Source organism: Malus sylvestris, chromosome 5 (assembly GCF_916048215.2).
Source record: "Malus sylvestris chromosome 5, drMalSylv7.2, whole genome shotgun sequence".
In the NCBI taxonomy this organism is placed as follows: Eukaryota; Viridiplantae; Streptophyta; class Magnoliopsida; order Rosales; family Rosaceae; genus Malus; species Malus sylvestris.
In genome coordinates this window covers 22,005,714-22,026,443 of record NC_062264.1, presented here as the reverse complement: position 1 = coordinate 22,026,443, position 20,730 = coordinate 22,005,714, and the positions used below count along the sequence as shown (strand labels likewise).

The 20,730-nt window shown below is 38.3% G+C and overlaps 1 protein-coding gene across 1 annotated transcript; it reads left to right on the top strand.

Moving 5' to 3' along the window:
• The first annotated feature begins 18,239 nt into the window (after window positions 1–18,239).
• On the top strand, window positions 18,240–18,959 carry LOC126623246 (pathogenesis-related protein 1-like). The gene has a single exon (XM_050292067.1). It carries the CDS (start codon window positions 18,266–18,268, stop codon window positions 18,749–18,751), a length of 486 nt encoding a protein of 161 aa, XP_050148024.1. The 5' UTR covers window positions 18,240–18,265; the 3' UTR covers window positions 18,752–18,959.
• The last annotated feature ends 1,771 nt before the right edge of the window (window positions 18,960–20,730 follow it).

Sequence of the window (20,730 nt, the reverse complement as noted above, 5' to 3'; positions counted from 1 at the left end):
GACATGCATGCTACGATCAAAGTTGCATAATTACTTGCCTAGCTTGAGGTCCTACTATTGCCTCAACCAAGAAAACCCTAATTTACATTATTTGGCTGAAACGATGAATGTTTGTGGTAAACTTCTCTTGGTAATCTACTACACATATTAATTAGAAAGAAATTACTGGCTTGTGACCAAGCAATTATTTCTTGCTCCTTGTCTTTGATAGATATAATGCCGGTTTGTCAAATCTATATATTTAAAGAGTGCATAATGACTTTTAAGTGCTAATAACTATTCCATAAATATAAAGGGAAATTATATGGTGGAAATGTGAGATCATATTTGTGAGATAATTATCAAAATGTTTTCTATTTTTAGTTTTCATTTTTATGTGTTTGAGTTATGGAGAAATTATTTGGAGGAAATATGGGATGAAGAAGAGTGGAGGCGAAAATGAGGGATGAAGAATACTGGTGGAAGGGAATGAAGGAAACAAAGAAAAATGAACAAAAAACAAAATCTTCAAAATAAATACAAGTTAAAAATAGTTTTTAGTTTTTATTTTAGTTCATTTCCTTAATCACACACTTTTCAACATATCTCTCATAATCCTACCATTTAAAAAATTAAGTTCCCTAATGATATTTTTTCAAACAAATGTCCTTAAGTTCATTAAAACCTCCAAATTCTTCCCTTCTCTACTAGATTGTAATCTATTTAGTTTTTTTCAATTTAAATTACGTGACTTGTGTTGGTTTTTAGTATTTGATGTTGTTTTTTTAAGTTATGGATTGGGAAATAAGACTGAAGAAAAACTCAAAGAACGAAGAATGAAAGTTTTGTATATTTCTGTGCAAGGAAAGGTGCAGCTCAATCCATTGCAGAGCACAAATTAGCAAAACATTCTCTTACACCTTTGCGCTAAATCCACAATTTACATTTCAAAAACTTTTATGTGATACACTTTAAAGGTAAATTATCAAATTTTAAATAGATAAGACATTTTTTTTCAGGAAAAAAAAAATGTAGTGTCTTGTTTTTTTGTTTTTTTTTTGGAACAAACGATATTATCTACATTAACGGAGAGAGAGTGGGCTTAGCCTCATAATGGGCTAGCAATAATGTGGTTCAAATTCGTCTTTGATTAAAATCGAACCTAAAACCTCTCACTTACAAGTAAAGAGGAATACCACTAGACCGTTTAATATTTATAACATCGTGAAGTCATCTTATTCAGATTTTTTTTACATTAGACTTTTGTTTATACCATATTTAGGGTCTCGTATTTAGACCTCGTATAAATACTCGGGTCACTTAAATGTAATTATGTGATAAAGGAAGGGTCAAATATGTAATAAGTGAGGAGTCCTTATTCTATAAAAGGACCCCTTACCCTCACAATTAGGAGAGGCCATTTCTGAGGCCAATTCCTAAGGCTCCTCACCCTCTTAACGCTCTCACTCTCAGAGCTCTCTCTCTCTCCCTCACAAATACTCTCAGAGAAATATAATCAGTGTGGACGTAGCCCAAACCTTGGGATGAACCGCGATACATCTTGTGTTATTTACATTTCTTGCAGATTCACGGTCGGATTTACGTTGTTCCAAGACCTCCGGTTTTGTGCATCAACATTTGACGTTGTCTGTGGGAATCGACACAAAAAACTATGTCGGTTATCTTTCATTTTTTCATCAAATCTCACCACTGTGAATCTGCAAAAAACCGAAAGCTTTCACAAAAACCCAACGGTTCATTCTCTCTCTCTCTCTCTCTCTCTCTGTGACTGTCTCTCTCTAAAAAGAGCATCAAGAACCCAGCTTTAATTCTTTACTCACCAAACCTTTCATGTTTCTTACTGTAAATTACAAAACCCATCTGAGCAGTTGCAGAAAAAAGTTAGTAACTGGTGGAGTTTTGTCAACACAAGTAAAAGAAATATGGCGAGAAATCCCCAAGAGGGACTTGGAGATGCATTGGACGGCGAGGAAGAGTGGGATTTGAGTCCAGAGATCCAGAAAGTGACTTAAGGCTCTCCTAACTCGTCAGCCAAGTGGATCTGCTTCCCGATGTCGATGATCAAGCAGATCGAGCACCGCTAGATCAACACAGCGATTCATAGTCGTCGACTTGGATCCCGTTTGCTCGCCTGCCGCACCACCATCAGCCGCTTGCTACCTTGTTCCTCCTCATTCTCCAAGGAATTTGCAGAGACCCATCAAATCAAAACTCACAGATCAATCATATCCTCACATGTCACCTGAAAAATCCTCGAAATTCCTTCACAAACCCAGTTTCTCTCTCCCTTAATGTTTTAATCTTTCGAGCTCATCGACGCCGGCACCCAACTCCTGGCTGCAGTATTCCAAAGATTCAACATTTTTTTTATCAGCAAACCGGAAATGGTGCAGCAAATCTAGAGAACTCGCTCCGTTACCCTCTCGGCGTCATCGCTGTCGCCCTTTTTGCTGTCGCCGATCGACGACTTGACGAGGAAGTTGACCCGGGCGGTTTCCATGGACGATCTCAGAGATTTCTCAGTTGAGTCACCGAGAAGAAAGGCCTTTAGCAACCCGTAAAATGGGTTTGAGGAGATAGGAGATGAGGAAAAGTAAAAGATGGGTTCTTCAGACCTCACATCGCAGTTCAAAAAAAAAAATAAAGAAAAAAAAGATTAGAGAGAGTGTCAGGTCGATACGGTCCGCTTTTGGTCTTCATTTCTGGTTCTTTTTCCTCTGTGTGTTCCCTCGAACCCAAAAGCCAAAACCTCTCTTTTCTGTTCGTGTCAAATCTCAGCCGTCTGATCAAAGGGTACGAGCATCGACCTGGAGCTCCAAACCCTGACTCGGATAAATGGAACTCACCGATTCAGCTGCCGACGAACTTAGAGCAGCGGCAGCCGCGGCTGCCAACGTTGTCGTCCAGCACCTGTTGTGTCTTCTCCAGCTTTTGTCACACGTGTCGTCCAGTGACAACCTCCAGCAGCTCAAGATGTCGTCCAGAAGCTGTGGTCTGGAGCTATGAATACCACCAAGCATATTTGGTCTGGAGTTGTTGCTGCTATGGTTTCAAGGACGTTCATTGCTCATTTTAAGAGGCTAAATCTGGAATATGTAGTTCATGGCGAACAGAAGAACCTTGTTGAACTTATCAGGACGATTGCAACTTCTCAAGGGCTAAAGGGATTTTTGGAAAGGAAAATCCAGGAAGGCCGCCGATGGACCCCAGGCACCTGCACTTATGTTAAAGCAAGGCAGACTTTATGAAAAGAAAAGGAAACAAAAGCAAAAACAGAAAAGGAAAAAGAAAGTAAAAGCAAAGCAAAAGCAAATCTGCTTCTGCTGTTCCACAGGCTTGCAAAGCATCTTGGTTCGGTTTATAGAGAAGTGCAAGGAAAAGGAAAAGAGAAAGCAAAAGAAGAAAGCAAAAGCAAAGCCGAAAACAAAAGCAAAAGCAAAGCACCAACGATTGCTTTATTTATTTTTGAATGATGTAATTTATTTTTCAGATCTTTTGGAAATATCTGTATAAACCCCATCAGAGGGTAATATGTATAAACCCCATCAAAGGGTAATTAAAAAAAAAAAGCCCAAACCAATCAGGTGAACAAAAGTATGCCCAGTACTCTAAATTGTACATGAGCATTACTCATGTCATTTATACATAAACATTCATGAGCATCACTCGTGACAATCATACATAAACATTCATGACCATCATTCGTGTCAACATTCATGAGCATCACTCATGTTAACATTCATGAGCATCACTCATGTTAACATTCATGAGCATCACTCATGTTAACATTCATGAGCATCACTCATGTTAACATTCATGAGTATCACTCATGACAACATCCATGAGCATCACTCATGTCAATCAACATAAACATTCATGAGCATCAGTCATGTCAAACAGCTTCAAAAGCTTCATTTACAGAGTTCTAGCTTCAAAAGCTTCATTTACAGAGCTCTAGCTTCAAAAGTTTCATTTACAAAAGCTCCAACTTCGAAAGCTTCATTTACAGAGCTCTAGCTTCAAAGCTTTACTTGCAAAGCTTCACCCACAAAAGCTTCAGTACAGGGTATACAAATACCGCCTCTGAACAACCGCCACTTCGGCCCATACATGGATTCAATTTGAAGTCTTCAGCCAACAGACTCTATTGACCGAAGACTTGGGGGACTACATTATGTACCATATATTGGGCCCCAATTGGGCCTCATGAAAAATACTTGGGGGACTTAGCCCATTATTTATGTATTAAGGAGCAAGCCCTTATTCTATAAAAGGGACTCCCTTACTTTCATTAGAAAGCACCCATTATTCATGTACTGAAGAGCGAGCTCTTATTCTATAAAATGGACTCCCTCACCATCATTAGAGAGCATCACTCATAACCCATCACTTATGTAGTGAGGAGCGAGCATTTATTTTATAAAAGGGACTCCCTCACCATCATTAGAGAGCATCAACTCTAGCCCATCATTCATGTATTGAGGAGTGAGCCCTTATTCTATAAAAGGGACTCCCTCACCTTCAAACACCGCAAGCCGAGCCAACCAAGGCAACATAAGCCACGAGCCGAGCAGCCTTCCAGCGTGTGCTACTTCTAGTTGAGCGTCATTTCAGATTGAGCACTGCCTCATATCGAGCATCGGTTCAAGACAGCATCTAGTTACTTCGGCCCACACAGGGACTGAATTTCAAGTCTCAAGCCAAAAGACTCTCTTGACTGAAGACTTGGGGGACTACTGTTTATACCATAATTAGGGCCTCGTATTTAGACCTCGTATAAATACTCGGTGGACTTAAATGTAATTATGTGATAAAGGAAGGGGTAAATATGTAATAAGTGAGGAGTCCTTATTCTATAAAAGGACCCCTTACCCTCACAATTAGGAGAGGCCATTTCTGAGGCCAATTCCTAAGGCTCCTCACCCTTGATAGAAGCATATTCATGCGACTTAGTTAGCTTGTTCTTGTGCATTTGTGTTGTTATTTCTTAGTTAATTATGTATTTTAAGCTATTTTCATGTGTTTGTAGGTCATAATAACAAAGTTGGCAAGAAAGTGCATTTTGGAGCATTTTAGAGCATTTTTTTTAGCCAAGATTGGATAGTGCAAGCATGGAGACATGAGGTCTGGAGCTATGAATATCACTCGTGACAATCATACATAAACATTCATGACCATCATTCGTGTCAACATTCATGAGCATCACTCATGTTAACATTCATGAGCATCACTCATGTTAACATTCATGAGTATCACTCATGACAACATCCATGAGCATCACTCATGTCAATCAACATAAACATTCATGAGCATCACTCATGTCAAACAGCTTCAAAAGCTTCATTTACAGAGTTCTAGCTTCAAAAGCTTCATTTACAGAGCTCTAGCTTCAAAAGTTTCATTTACAGAGCTCTAACGGAAAGGAAAATCCGGGAAGGCCGCCGATGGACCCCAGGCACCTGCACTTATGTTAAAGCAAGGCAGACTTTATGAAAAGAAAAGGAAACAAAAGCAAAAACAGAAAAGGAAAAAGAAAGTAAAAGCAAAGCAAAAGCAAATCTGCTTCTGCTGTTCCACAGGCTTGCAAAGCATCCTGGTTTGGTTTATAGAGAAGTACAAGGAAAGGGAAAAGAGAAAGCAAAAGAAGAAAGCAAAAGCAAAGCCGAAAACAAAAGCAAAAGCAACGCACCAACGATTGCTTTATTTATTTTTGAATGATGTAATTTATTTTTCAGATCTTTTGGAAACATCTGTATAAACCCCATCAGAGGGTAATATGTATAAACCCCATCAAAGGGTAATTAAAAAAAAAAGCCCAAACCAATCAGGTGAACAAAAGTATGCCCAGTACTCTAAATTGTACATGAGCATTACTCATGTCATTTATACATAAACATTCATGAGCATCACTTGTGACAATCATACATAAACATTCATGACCATCATTCGTGTCAACATTCATGAGCATCACTCATGTTAACATTCATGAGCATCACTCATGTTAACATTCATGAGTATCACTCATGACAACATCCATGAGCATCACTCATGTCAATCAACATATACATTCATGAGCATCACTCATGTCAAACAGCTTCAAAAGCTTCATTTACAGAGTTCTAGCTTCAAAAGCTTCATTTACAGAGCTCTAGCTTCAAAAGTTTCATTTACAAAAGCTCCAACTTCGAAAGCTTCATTTACAGAGCTCTAGCTTCAAAGCTTTACTTGCAAAGCTTTACCCACAAAAGCTTCAGTGCAGGGTATACAAATACCGCCTCTGAACAACCGCCACTTCGGCCCATACATGGATTCAATTTGAAGTCTTCAGCCAACAGACTCTATTGACCGAAGACTTGGGGGACTACATTATGTACCATATATTGGGCCTCAATTGGGCCTCATGAAAAATACTTGGGGGACTTAGCCCATTATTTATGTATTAAGGAGCAAGCCCTTATTCAAAATGGACAGTGGGAGTGAGAATGCAAACATAAGGAAAAGGTTGCATAAGAAGAAGGCAAAGAAATCCAAAGGAACATGCTTTCATTGTGGAAAGGATGAACGTTGGAAGAAGAAATACAGGATGCGCATTGCGAGCCTTATGACAAGAACTTTTGAAGAGACTATTTCTGTCATAGAGAGTTCTTTTACAGTGAGCTCCAATTCCTGGATATTTGATTCAGGCGCTAGTCAACATATCTGTAATACGATGCAGGGACTAGTGGGGAGCAAGTCACTGAGCAATGGGGAGATGATTGTGCGAGTTGGGAACGGCACTAAAATCTCAGCAAAAGCAATAGGCACCTACATGCTTAACCTACCCTCTGAGGAAGTCCTGGAACTTAAAAATTGTTTATATTTTCCTTCATGTATAAAGAATTTGATTTCCATCTCTAAGCTTTTACGAGATGGGCACTCAATATTGTTTGACAAAATGAGTTGCACTTTATACTTGAACGGTCGTATTATCTCTCATGGTAATATGATAGAGGGACTTTTTCACCTAGAGACGAATAGTGGGTTGCACTGTATTGAAAGCGGGAATACCTCAAAACCCAAAAGGGCTAGAGAAGATGTTAACCAAGAAAAGACGTGGCATCTTAAACTTGGACATGTGAACCTTGATAAGATTCGCAAGATGTCGAAAGACGGATATATCCACCCATTGGGTAATGACCGGATGGGTACTTGTGAATGTTGCTTGAAAGGGAAGATGACCAAATCTCAATTTACTGGAAAAGGAGAGCGTGCCACTGAAATTCTAGGGTTAATCCACACTGACGTATGTGGACCTATGTCTACCACGTCGAAAGGAGGCTTCTTCTACTATATCACATTCACCGACGATCACTCTCGGTTTGGCTATGTGTATCTTATGAAGTACAAGTCAGAATCCTTTGAAAGGTTCAAAGAATTCAAGAATGAAGTTAAGAAGCAAACTGGGAAACAGATAAAGACCCTAAGATCAGATCGAGGGGGTGAATATCTGAGTAATGAGTTCCTAGATTATCTCAAAGAGTGTGGAATAATATCACAGTGGACTCCTCCAGGAACTCCACAACTTAATGGAGTTTCTGAAAGGAGAAATCGAACCTTGATGAACATGGTTCGTTCTATGATGAGTTCCGCTGATCTACCAGTAACATTCTGGGGATACGCTCTATATACAGCAGCTTACTTGCTTAATAGAGTACCTTCCAAGTCAGTTCCACAAACGCCCTATGAGATATGGCATGGAAGAAAGCCAAGTCTTAAACATGTTAAGATTTGGGGTTGTGAAGCATATGTCAAGACGCTTGAAGCTACTAAGCTTGAAGCGAGATCAGTAAGATGTTATTTTGTGGGATATCCTAAAGAAACTATGGGATATGAGTTCTACCATCCTGACGACCAGAAAGTCTTTGTCGCCAGAACTGCTAAGTTTCTAGAGGACGAATTTGTTCTCAAAGGAACTATAAGCAAACAGATGGAAATTAATGAGATTAATAATGAACCACAAACAAGCACTCGACATATTGACAATCCTGTTCCTGAACCCCTAGCTCCACGTAGATCTGAACGGGTTAGTAAGCCACCTAAGAGGTATGGCTTAGACAATGACTTTGATGAATTGTACCTTCTAGGTGACAATGAAACAAAGGAGAACCCTAGAGACTACACTGAAGCAATGTTCGACATTGATTCAAAGAGATGGCAAGAGGCCATGAAATCCGAGATGGATTCCATGTATCAAAATCAGGTCTGGACTCTTGTAGACCCTCCAGAATTATTGTACCTGTTGGAAACAAATGGGTCTTCAAGAGGAAGATAGGCGTTGATGGGAACGTGGAGACTTATAAGGCTAGACTAGTAGCCAAGGGTTACAGGCAAAGAGAAGGGATTGATTATGAAGAAACTTTCTCTCCTGTAGCCATGATTAAGTCCATTCGGATTTTGCTTGCGATAGCTGCATACCATGATTATGAGATATGGCAAATGGACGTGAAGACGGCTTTTCTGAACGGCTACCTAGAGGAAGAGCTCTATATGACTCAACCCGAGGGTTTCGTGTCCAAGTCTGAAAAGACTAAGGTATGCAAGCTTCAAAGGTCCATTTATGGACTTAAGCAAGCCTCCAGGAGCTGGAACATTCGTTTCGACATTGAGATCAAAACGTTTGGTTTTACTCAAAACGAAGACGACAATTGTGTTTATCAAAAGGTCGTTGGGGATGCAGTTGTATTCCTGGTGTTATATGTATATGACATATTACTATTCGGGAATGACACTGCAGTACTTTCTTCTGTAAAAGTGTGGTTGTCCAAAACCTTCCACATGAAAGATTTGGGAGATGCATCTTATGTACTTGGGATAAAGCTCTATCGTGATAGATCCAGAAAATTAATTGGATTATCCCAATCTATGTACATTGATAAGGTGCTAAGTAGGTTCCAGATGGAACAATCTAAGAAAGGTTTTCTTCCTGTTGGACATGGAATTCACCTTTCTAAATCCATGGAACCTAAGACTCCTGAAGAGATACGGCAAATGAGTTGTATTCCTTATGCCTCAGCCATAGGAAGTCTCATGTATGCCATGATATGCACAAGGCCAGATATTGCATATGATTGAGCATTACTAGTCGATATCAATCTAACCCAGGATCAGAACACTGGGGAGCTGTCAAGACGGTCCTTAAGTACTTAAGAAGAACTAAGGACATGTTCCTCGTGTATGGAGGAGCATCAGAGTTGCGAGTGGAAGGCTATACAGACGCAGATTTCCAATCTGACGTCGATGATAGAAGTTCCAACTCCGGATATGTATTCACTCTGAATGGTGGGGCTGTCAGTTGGAAAAGCAAGAAGCAAAGTGTAATTGCTAATTCCACGACAGAGGCTGAATATGTCGCTGCAGCTGAAGCCGGCAAAGAAGCGTTCTGGATGAAGAAGTTCATCACTGAACTTGGGGTGGTTCCAACCATTACATCACCAGTAACTTTGTACTGTGATAATAGTGGGGCGATAGCTCAAGCCAAGGAACCCAGGGCACATCAAAAGAACAAGCATATTGACAGACGCTTTAATATCATTAGAAGATATGTTGCCGAGGGGAAAATCAACATCCTCAAAGTTGCTTCAGTCGATAACGTAGCAGATCCACTGACAAAGCCAATGTCTCAGATCCAGCTTGACCGTCATATGGAAAAGATGGGTATTAGATACATGGGACGATGGCTTTGAGTGCAAGTGGGAGATTGTTGGAAGTATGCCCACAAAGCCACTCATTTGATGTAATAGCTTTTTGGAATACTTATTGTGTTAAACTTTTATATGTTTAATGGAGGGCAAATCTTATTGTTAATCACTATTTATTGTATCATGTGTTTAAGCAATAAGGGAATCCAAGGAATGTATTTGATTAAGAGATAAGTGATCTAATGAGTTAGATTATCGAGACCTTTCTCTTATGTTCATTCCTAAAATGTTCCTAGCCATAGGATTGCTAATTGGGCATTGACAATCCGCTAAGGCTAGTATGTGTTATGTTGACTCAATCGTGAGTATAACTAGTCTCAAGTCATTTGGTGTTGGACACTAAGACAAACACATAGGTGCTCGAAAGAATACTCGAGTACACTGAACTACGATCAAAAGAGAGTTCGAACATACATGTCATGTATGAACTCTAAGGTTGCAATATGCAAAGTAGTCCTTTGACCTGAGGCATCATCGATGTCTAATGGTTAGGTCCTTGATCTTTGATCATGTCAACGGCATTCCTTTGGAGTGTCCACGACATTGTTGGGGTCAAGCTATCTAGTCATGTAGGCATATGAATGTACAACAAGGGATCTCTAACCTTCCATGGTGGAGGGAGAATACTCTAAGATATGATTCTAAAGTCTTTGGCCAAAGCAAATGAATATGACTTAGGAAGTTTGTTCCAAATCATATTCAAGGGAATCATATATGAAAGTATCACATTGGATAGTAGACATGAAACAAACTATCGCTTAAACAATGTGATTAAGAGTATTGTATTAGAGAAGGACCGTATTGCATTGTAGTTGTAACTGGATAGGTTCTCCAACCAATTCTACTTAGCTTGGGTAACCATGACATACTGCTAGGTGTCACTCATGGTTTGTGGAAGCCCAAATGATTAGGTAACACTAATCATTAAAGGGAGAATTGAAATGTGGTTTCAATTCACAATCAATAGTTAAGAGTAACATCGCCCACTGCCTCGCTAATTGGAACCTAATGGATCGTACACCGAGTAAGGATGTATGTGAAGAAATTATATGAAATGGATAAGCAATTAAATGGTTTAATTGAAGAATGGTCAAGATTAATTAATTAGTTAATTAATTTTACGAAAGGTTCGTATTGGGCTTATATGTTGGTTTTGGGTTTCGGGGCCCAAAAGCGTTTTGGTCCAAAAGGCCCATTATGTTTAAGTTGTATGAAAACTAAAACAAAATGGGCAAATTAGCCCAATAACAAAGGATGGCCGGCCATTAGGGTGGATGGGCAAAGTTTGCTTAATTACAAGTTTGCCACTCACCAAAGAAAAGGTTATAAAAGCAACTTTATAGCTATTTTCTCATTGGGGTTTTTCTTGTTGAAATTGGGTGAAACATTTTCTCCATTTTCTTCTAAGGAGGCCGGCCACTAAGGGGAGGGACATCTAGCAATCTCTTCTTCCCTTAGTCATCCATATCATCTTCACAAGATACAACCTTGGTGAAGAGACTTAGAGATATCAAGCTTTTGGTGTTTTGGAGAACAAATCCTTTTTCCTCAAATCATCAAAGGAGCACTAAAGGGAGGAAAACACAAGGAGGATTCAAGGAGCTTGGAGGTGACTTGAAGGCCCTCCACTTGGGTGAATCCCTTGTGTAAACAAGGATGAGCTTCAAGGGTAAAGAAACTCTAAATCTTTACTTCTCTTTAATGTTGTTAAAGAGTTTATTTTGGTTCACCATATACTAGGCTTTGAAAGTCATGGGTTTTATGAATTGTTTTTGGATGCATGCCTACTTTAAAGTGTTAATAGCTTGCATGTGTATTCAAATGTTCATACTTGTTCTTAGCTAGGACAAAAATTTTTCCTTCAGTCATACGGAATAAGCATGGTCAATCTTAGCGAAGTTGACGGACTTCACTCACTGCTTCAAAATAGGTTAATAGTGACAACGTTTCTCCATGATCCATCTATGCAGCTTCGCTGCCGAAGTTGTTGGGTCCATGATCGGACTTCTAAGGTATTAGTATTTCGATCTGCCTTACTCCAGCAATGAAAATTCATGAACCACAATTATGGTATTCCTAAATAGTAGGTTAACTTGTTGAGAAATTGTTTTTTCTAATGAATTCAGTGGGGGACCATGATTTTCCAAGGCCAGAGTGAGTCAAATTTGAATGTTGTTACCTTAAAAGTTCGATCATGGACTCACCAGCTCCAACTCCGGGTGGTGCTATATCAGACGAAACAGGGTGCTGTTGGAAGTATGCCCACAAAGCCACTCATTTGATGTAATAGCTTTTTGGAATACTTATTGTATTAAACTTTTATATGTTTAATGAAGGGCAAAGCTTATTGTTAATCACTATTTATTGTATTATGTGTTTAAGCAATAAGGGAATCCAAGGAATGTATTTGTTCTAAGAGAGAAGTGATCTAATGAGTTAGATTATCGAGACCTCTCTCTTATGTTCATTCCTAAAACGTTCCTAGCCATAGGATTGCCAGTTGGGCATTGACAATCCGCTAAGGTTAGTATGTGTTATGTTGTGATTTTCCAAGGCCAGAGTGAGTCAAATTTGAATGTTGTTACCTTAAAAGTTCGATCATGGACTCACCAGCTCCAACTCCGGGTGGTGCTATATCAGACGAAACAGGGTGCTACCATCACTCTACTCCGGGGTACTAGGTAAAGTCCTAACAACTCCGTTGGATGACCATGCATGTTCCATACGTGATCTGATCTGAATATGAACACAATCAGATCCTATAAGTCTCTTGGAGTCCTTACAATCTAAGGATAGGCCTGTGCTGCAAGTAATCACAACTCCTAAGAGGATGCAATATCTATTTACTAGATATCCTTTAGGATTCTCTCGTCTTAGAACGAGGACTATATCCTAAAAAGGTCTATTTCCTACACTATAAATACACCCACCTAGGGTTCATCCATGGTAACACAATCTATACACTTCAATTCTCTTACTCACTAGAGTCTAAAAATCATTCACTTACTTGACCGTTGGAAAGCTTTTGGCATGAACACCCATCTCCCCCCCTGGGTTTAAGGATTGCTCACAATTGTTTTACTGTTTTGCAGGTTGCTCAAGTTTACTCAGATTTGATTCCAACATTCAGGTATTTGATGTTAGCAAGCATTCCACATTCAAAATACATAATTGGGTCAAATCAAGCATTAAAAAAAGATTTTTTTAATAATTTTCCTTAATTACCTTAAAGGCAAAATTTTTCCTCAAAGATTAAATAATAGTCCAACCCTAAATACATAAATACTCACCAATCTATGTACTCACTTTCTGATTTTGGCCGATTCAAAAAATGTCATATGTTCTTTATTTTTTATTACCCAAGAAAAGTTAGTAACATATGTGCATTATTTTTCAAAACAATAAAACATTTCATAAAATATTATTGGACAAAATCAAAAGGTGAATAATCACAATCAAAATGTGAGTACTCACTAGTGAGTACCCAAGTACAATCCTAAAAAGAAAATATCAACAACATTGGTCGAAGTAGTGTGAAATCCCGTCCTCATATTTCACTATTTAAAATTACGTATTTCGTATTCTTAGTTTCGATGCGTTTATAATTACGGCGTATAGTTTTTTTTCGATAAGTAAAAGGATGAAAAAGACCTTAATGAACTAAACGTACTTTTCGATGATGTATTTAATTCCTATATGTTTTGTCATTCTTATTTACATATTTGGATAGAGCTTGACCTCACGAGTGTGTAAGGGAAAACTGTTCACCAAACGGAGCTATAACGAACGAGATATATACAAGTAAAGACAAGGGCAAAATTATCATTTGACCATTATCTGAAAGGCTTCAGATTTGCTGGAGCATTGATTTGGTGCCATTTATGTGGCTAGGATGGGGAGATAAGGAGAGAGAGGTGGGAGAAACAGGCGAATTAGAAGGAAAATCAAGGAGGGGAAAGGAGGGATGAGAGAATGAGGGAATCAGATCCCTCCCTTTAACTCGAGACCCAATCCGGCGGCACCATGTTTTCTGACGCCTTTTCAGGCATTTTTTTTCTGGTGATTCGTAGCCACCCATCACCTGGAAGCAACTCAGCATTAAGTCATTTTCCATTTCCCCCCAAAACCCGAGTTGATTTGGTGTCTTTCTGTAAGAATCAAAGCCGAGGGCTTCGTGCGTGTAGGCAACAAATCCGCCATTTCTGAAAAAATTTCCATCGACCACCACCACCCTTAGGCATCTCTTGAGTCCAGGAATATAGCCCAAACAAGTTTGCGGGCGGCAGAGCTGCAAATTCAACGAATCGAGGAACACCTATTTCTAGGGTTCTGACGGATCAACGATGTTTTCAGGCGTTTCCTGGACGAATTGGACTTCAGCCTAGGTATGAAATTTGTTCCCCTTGTTGTGCTCTATAATCCTATAAAATTTGGTAATTTTTGGAGTTAGTCGGAAAATTAGGTTTTCGTTTGCTGGAAACCGTCGCATGCAGCGTTTGGCCAGTGGGCCAACTTTAAATTTCTAGGCTAAATTTGATATTCTAATTTCATATTTGACCTCCGTTCGATGAAATTCTGTCGTTTGGACCTAGTTCCATTAGGGTCCACCACTTGACTAATGTAGCAAACGAAGATCCAACCGTTAGATTGTCAATAAATGTTAATATGTTATTAAACGTAATATTTGAGGACCTTAGGAACTTACAGATTGGAAATCCGAGGTACGGATCTTCCCAAATTGAATTTCTAAATTTGTAAAACCAAACATTGACCGCAATTTAATTTTAGTGATTGGCGGAGATCCGACAGTTGGATCGTTCTAAAACTTTAGAATATTGTTCTAGAAGATTAATGAGACTCTTGGGAGGTTACAGATCAGAAATCTGTGGGCGGATGTTCCAGATCGAATTATGTAGGGTTGCGGAACCCACCATTGACAGAGAGTTGACTTTTGGTCAACATGATTCAAATCGTTCTTAAATACTAAAATTAGTACTATTAGAGATTAAGCGAAGTCTAGTGGGCCTACATTGGTTAGTGAGTGACTTTAAGATATGTGATATGGTTATTACCCTGATTTTGTATTTAGTATCCTTTGTGGATATCACTTGATTTTATAAATGTGATTTCTATTGAAATGTGATATTTTTTTTTTATATTTAGCCATTGATCTATGTTTATTAAATGTGATTTGACTTGTGTATTGATGATATTTTTGAAATGTGATTCGAAGTGCTTGTTGAATTGTTTGATGAAATGTGAGGGCTCGTAGTGAACCGTTAACCCATTGTCCTGGGGTTTGTTGCTTCGAAGCTTGTTTCATATCTAGTTTCATTGTTTCATCTCTTATTTTGTTGAGCCATTCTAAATTGAGTAACTTGATTCATGTCTTGTTTCTTCGAGTCGTTGTTATGTTTCCTAGACTTCCACTCAGTTCCGTTGAGTGGTACAGAACCGGGTTCTGCTGGGATTCCATTGAGTGGTCTGATTCCCTGCTCCGTCTAGATTCCGTTGAGTGGTCCGGAATCGTATCCACTTAGATTCCGTTGAGAGGTCCAGAATCCCTTTTACTCCGTGATTCCATTGAGTGGTCAGGAATCGTATCCTGATTTGGATTCCGTTGAGAGGTCCAGAATCTCGTTTGGTACTTTGATTCCGTTAAGTGGTCCGGAACCCAATTTTGTAGGATTTCGTTGAGTGGTCCGAAATCACATCCTTGACTTCGCTGATTCCTTGGATTCGGTCTAAATTGAGAAAGCTTCAGGGATGTAGGCTTCTCCCGAACTGTGTCGCTCTAGCCCTGCATTTTGGTGTATTGTATGTGTTATTGATTGATGTGATTGTTGAATGGTGTTGGAAAGCATATGTGTGTGTGAATGGTAAGATGACAACTCTTGCTTGGCTTATGATTGATGTGTAGTGTGGTACTCTATGTTTTCTGCTAGGAAGTATTTTACGAATAGTTCATAGTTTAACAAATAGTGAACTACGAATGGCTTGATCTCATCGGAGGGTACGAAGGCAATCTAACAAAGAGGTTAGATGCAGCCATAGAGTATACGAAAAATTACTACGCAATTGGATCTTTCTTGTGATTGTCCATATCCTGGAGGCGGGGTATGTTAGATATACGAGTACTAAGTGATGTCACATGTCGATCATGTACGTATGTCAGGATTGGGGCGTGACAATTAGATTTGAACTCAAAGTTAAAATGAGACCTCCCCACTTACAAATGGAGAATATTTTCACTAAACAGTAATACTAATGACAACTAACGATATTACAACTGTAGTCGTACCTAAATCCATTCGGACATTAACAAAGCAAATTCTCTACAATATATCCCAATACATATTGGTATAGTGTCCACATTTTCTTCCGTGACTAACGACTTGATCTAATATAGTTCCAATTTTTTGTAAATTATTATTATTACGGGTAGGATGAATGATTCAAAATTAGTACAATAATTTAAAGGAAAGAGGGGTCTGTGTCCCATATTTTCCACACTTCTGAATATAGACAGGTCGTAGTTTCCAACACTTTCGTCCGGAACCAAAGACATACACATGGTTCCAATTTTTTTTTTTAAATTTAAAAAAAAATTATGTGGACTTCAACAAAGCAAGTTTTTTTTTGGGAAAACGGAAATATCAATAACCGGGCAAATATGTCAAAGAGAAACAAGAAAGCCTACACCGAGGCAAACAACCAAATAAACTACTAGAAAAGAGTAGTGCAAAGGGGGGTCAGAAAAACCACGACGACGCATCTAATGCTAAAGCGTCTCACCTTGCACTACCAGAAAGCAATTAGGAGGAACAAAGAAGGTCATCATTACACAAAACATGAATAAAGGAAGATGGGGACCTATCGACCCAAATTAAATCACATGCTTCCTTACAACGCCGAGACGCCAGACGGTTCGCCGCCAACTTTTCCACACTATATCCCAATACATACAGGCCATCGTGTTCCACATTTTCGTGCGTCTCAATGCTACCAAAGTTGACGTAGGATGCTGACGTAGTAGCCTTTATGTCCAAAAGTATGCTAATGCTAATAATGCCATCACAATTCGGGTAAAAGTCTTGCGTTGAGGACATTCGCGGACAACACTAAACCACGTACAACAGATATCCCTTTTGAACACAATATTAAGGGTAATATGATGTTATTTATTCACATGTTATAATATAATGAGATAAAATAATTTAACAATTTTAAAACTTAAAGTAGTAATTAAACAAATAAATATGTATATTATAAAATATATGAAAGGATTGGTAATGGATTGCATCTTATACAGTCCTTCAAACATTCTCTCTGCAACTACATCTTTCATTCTCAGAAAATGCAGTCCTTTATTCTCTCAATTACTACAGCGAAATTCATATACAAAAATCTTGAACCCTAACAATTGTGTGACTTAACTCAATTATTCTCCTCTATAATGTTAGGGAAAAAAATGAGAGGTTCATAATATTCTATTTTATTTTAATTGAAAGAAGACTCGCACCTCTACTACTACAATATAGTGGTATTTATTTTTTCCTAACTTGTAAGTTGAAAGTCTTAAATTCAGTTTTCCTAAAGAGGAGTTCAAAACCATAAATAATGCCAAATTTATGGTTAGGTGATTGTGTAGTTTAGTTAGACTTCCACATCCAAAATATATTTGTTTCAAGAAAATAAAACTTCGGAGAAGACCCGTATACCACACGTATTGCAACAGTGCATAGAATATGACGGGAAGGCTTAGTAGACCTTTCCTTCAACAGATGAACATATACGTTTCCTACATGCATCGATCATATACTTTTCTAAAAGAAAAGTAAACAGATATGACAAACGTAAATTTCAAACGTAAATTCGAAGAAGCAGATCTGCTTATTTACCAAAGCAATTAGTTCCAATTTGTTCCAATGTTGCATCATCAACATGAATTTCAAAGGTTTCAAGGGATTGTTAATTGTGTTAACAAATATCGGGAAATTAAAGTATTACATAGCAACATAATATCTAGGTCAGTGATCGATATTATTGTTACCCCAGCAGTAGCCACGTTTTTGGTGTTACGATTGCTTATTTTTGTTATACTGACAATTTAATTACCTCGAGAAAGTTTGACTAATCTTCGTACTTCTCATGCAAGTGGTAGATTGTCATAGTAGTTCATATCCTCTTTCCTAGTTCAAACTATCTCCATCCTTGTCTAGACTATGTAGAATATCGTTTGTAGTACTAGAAAAAGTTAATCCTCTCATAAATTTTACTTGTAAAAGTAAGCCGTTGTAAGTAAAGAAATATAGAAGTAGGGTTTTGTTTTATCAGTTCGGCGACGGTTTGGTTTCTTCAGTTGATAACGCAATGTGAACGTTCAACTTTGATAGTCATGCAAATAAATTTCCACATCCTCAATTTCTCAGAGCTCATAATATCAACATTTACCGTTCCCCGCTATTATAAATATTCCGCACCATAACATCTCATTTGCCCATCCACAAAGAGAACAAACCATTAACATGGGGTTGTGCAATATTTCCCTAGCTCTCCTTTTCATTTTAGGCTCAGCCATAATACAATCCTCTCATGCCCAAGACACACCCCAAGACTACCTCAATTCCCACAACGCCGCTCGAGCAGCAGTAGGCGTTGGTCCCTTGACGTGGGATGACAATGTAGCAGGCTATGCACAAAACTACGCCAACCAACATGTTGGCGACTGCAATCTCGTGCACTCCGGTGGGCCATACGGTGAAAACCTTGCCATGAGCACTGGTGACATGTCGGGAACAGCGGCTGTGGACCTGTGGGTGGCGGAGAAAGCCGACTACAGTTATGAGTCGAACTCGTGTGCTGCTGGAAAGGTGTGTGGGCATTATACACAGGTGGTTTGGCGTAACTCGGCTCGTGTAGGGTGCGCAAAAGTGAGGTGCAGCAGTGGGGGTACCTTCATTGGATGCAACTATGATCCCCCAGGCAACTATGTTGGGGAGAAGCCTTACTAGCTATGGAAGAACAACAACCACTCTAGCAATTTTTGCTGATGGATATATCTAAGAAGATAAGTAGGTTATTAAGAATAAAGAAAATGAATAAATAAGTGATGATCGATCCTTTGTGTATACCTTCCACTGGCATGGTGGACGGTAAATTTCAATTGATCAAGAATTCACTCTTTTTTATTTAAAATAAATTTTGGTAACTTGCTAGTAAGACATGCATGCTACGATCAAAGTTGCATAATTACTTGCCTAGCTTGAGGTCCTACTATTGCCTCAACCAAGAAAACCCTAATTTACATTATTTGGCTGAAACGATGAATGTTTGTGGTAAACTTCTCTTGGTAATCTACTACACATATTAATTAGAAAGAAATTACTGGCTTGTGACCAAGCAATTATTTCTTGCTCCTTGTCTTTGATAGATATAATGCCGGTTTGTCAAATCTATATATTTAAAGAGTGCATAATGACTTTTAAGTGCTAATAACTATTCCATAAATATAAAGGGAAATTATATGGTGGAAATGTGAGATCATATTTGTGAGATAATTATCAAAATGTTTTCTATTTTTAGTTTTCATTTTTATGTGTTTGAGTTATGGAGAAATTATTTGGAGGAAATATGGGATGAAGAAGAGTGGAGGCGAAAATGAGGGATGAAGAATACTGGTGGAAGGGAATGAAGGAAACAAAGAAAAATGAACAAAAAACAAAATCTTCAAAATAAATACAAGTTAAAAATAGTTTTTAGTTTTTATTTTAGTTCATTTCCTTAATCACACACTTTTCAACATATCTCTCATAATCCTACCATTTAAAAAATTAAGTTCCCTAATGATATTTTTTCAAACAAATGTCCTTAAGTTCATTAAAACCTCCAAATTCTTCCCTTCTCTACTAGATTGTAATCTATTTAGTTTTTTTCAATTTAAATTACGTGACTTGTGTTGGTTTTTAGTATTTGATGTTGTTTTTTTAAGTTATGGATTGGGAAATAAGACTGAAGAAAAACTCAAAGAACGAAGAATGAAAGTTTTGTATATTTCTGTGCAAGGAAAGGTGCAGCTCAATCCATTGCAGAGCACAAATTAGCAAAACATTCTCTTACACCTTTGCGCTAAATCCACAATTTACATTTCAAAAACTTTTATGTGATACACTTTAAAGGTAAATTATCAAATTTTAAATAGATAAGACATTTTTTTTCAGGAAAAAAAAAATGTAGTGTCTTGTTTTTTTGTTTTTTTTTTGGAACAAACGATATTATCTACATTAACGGAGAGAGAGTGGGCTTAGCCTCATAATGGGCTAGCAATAATGTGGTTCAAATTCGCCTTTGATTAAAATCGAACCTAAAACCTCTCACTTACAAGTAAAGAGGAATACCACTAGACCGTTTAATATTTATAACATCGTGAAGTCATCTTATTCAGATTTTTTTTACATTAGACTTTTGTTTATACCATATTTAGGGTCTCGTATTTAGACCTCGTATAAATACTCGGGTCACTTAAATGTAATTATGTGATAAAGGAAGGGGCAAATATGTAATAAGTGAGGAGTCCTTATTCTATAAAAGGACCCCTTACCCTCACAATTAGGAGAGGCCATTTCTGAGGCCAATTCCTAAGGCTCCTCACCCTCTTAACGCTCTCACTCTCAGAGCTCTCTCTCTCTCCCTCACAAATACTCTCAGAGAAATATAATCAGTGTGGACGTAGCCCAAACCTTGGGATGAACCGCGATACATCTTGTGTTATTTACATTTCTTGCAGATTCACGGTCGGATTTACGTTGTTCCAAGACCTCCGGTTTTGTGCATCAACATTTGACGTTGTCTGTGGGAATCGACACAAAAAACTATGTCGGTTATCTTTCATTTTTTCATCAAATCTCACCACTGTGAATCTGCAAAAAACCGAAAGCTTTCACAAAAACCCAACGGTTCATTCTCTCTCTCTCTCTCTTTGTGACTGTCTCTC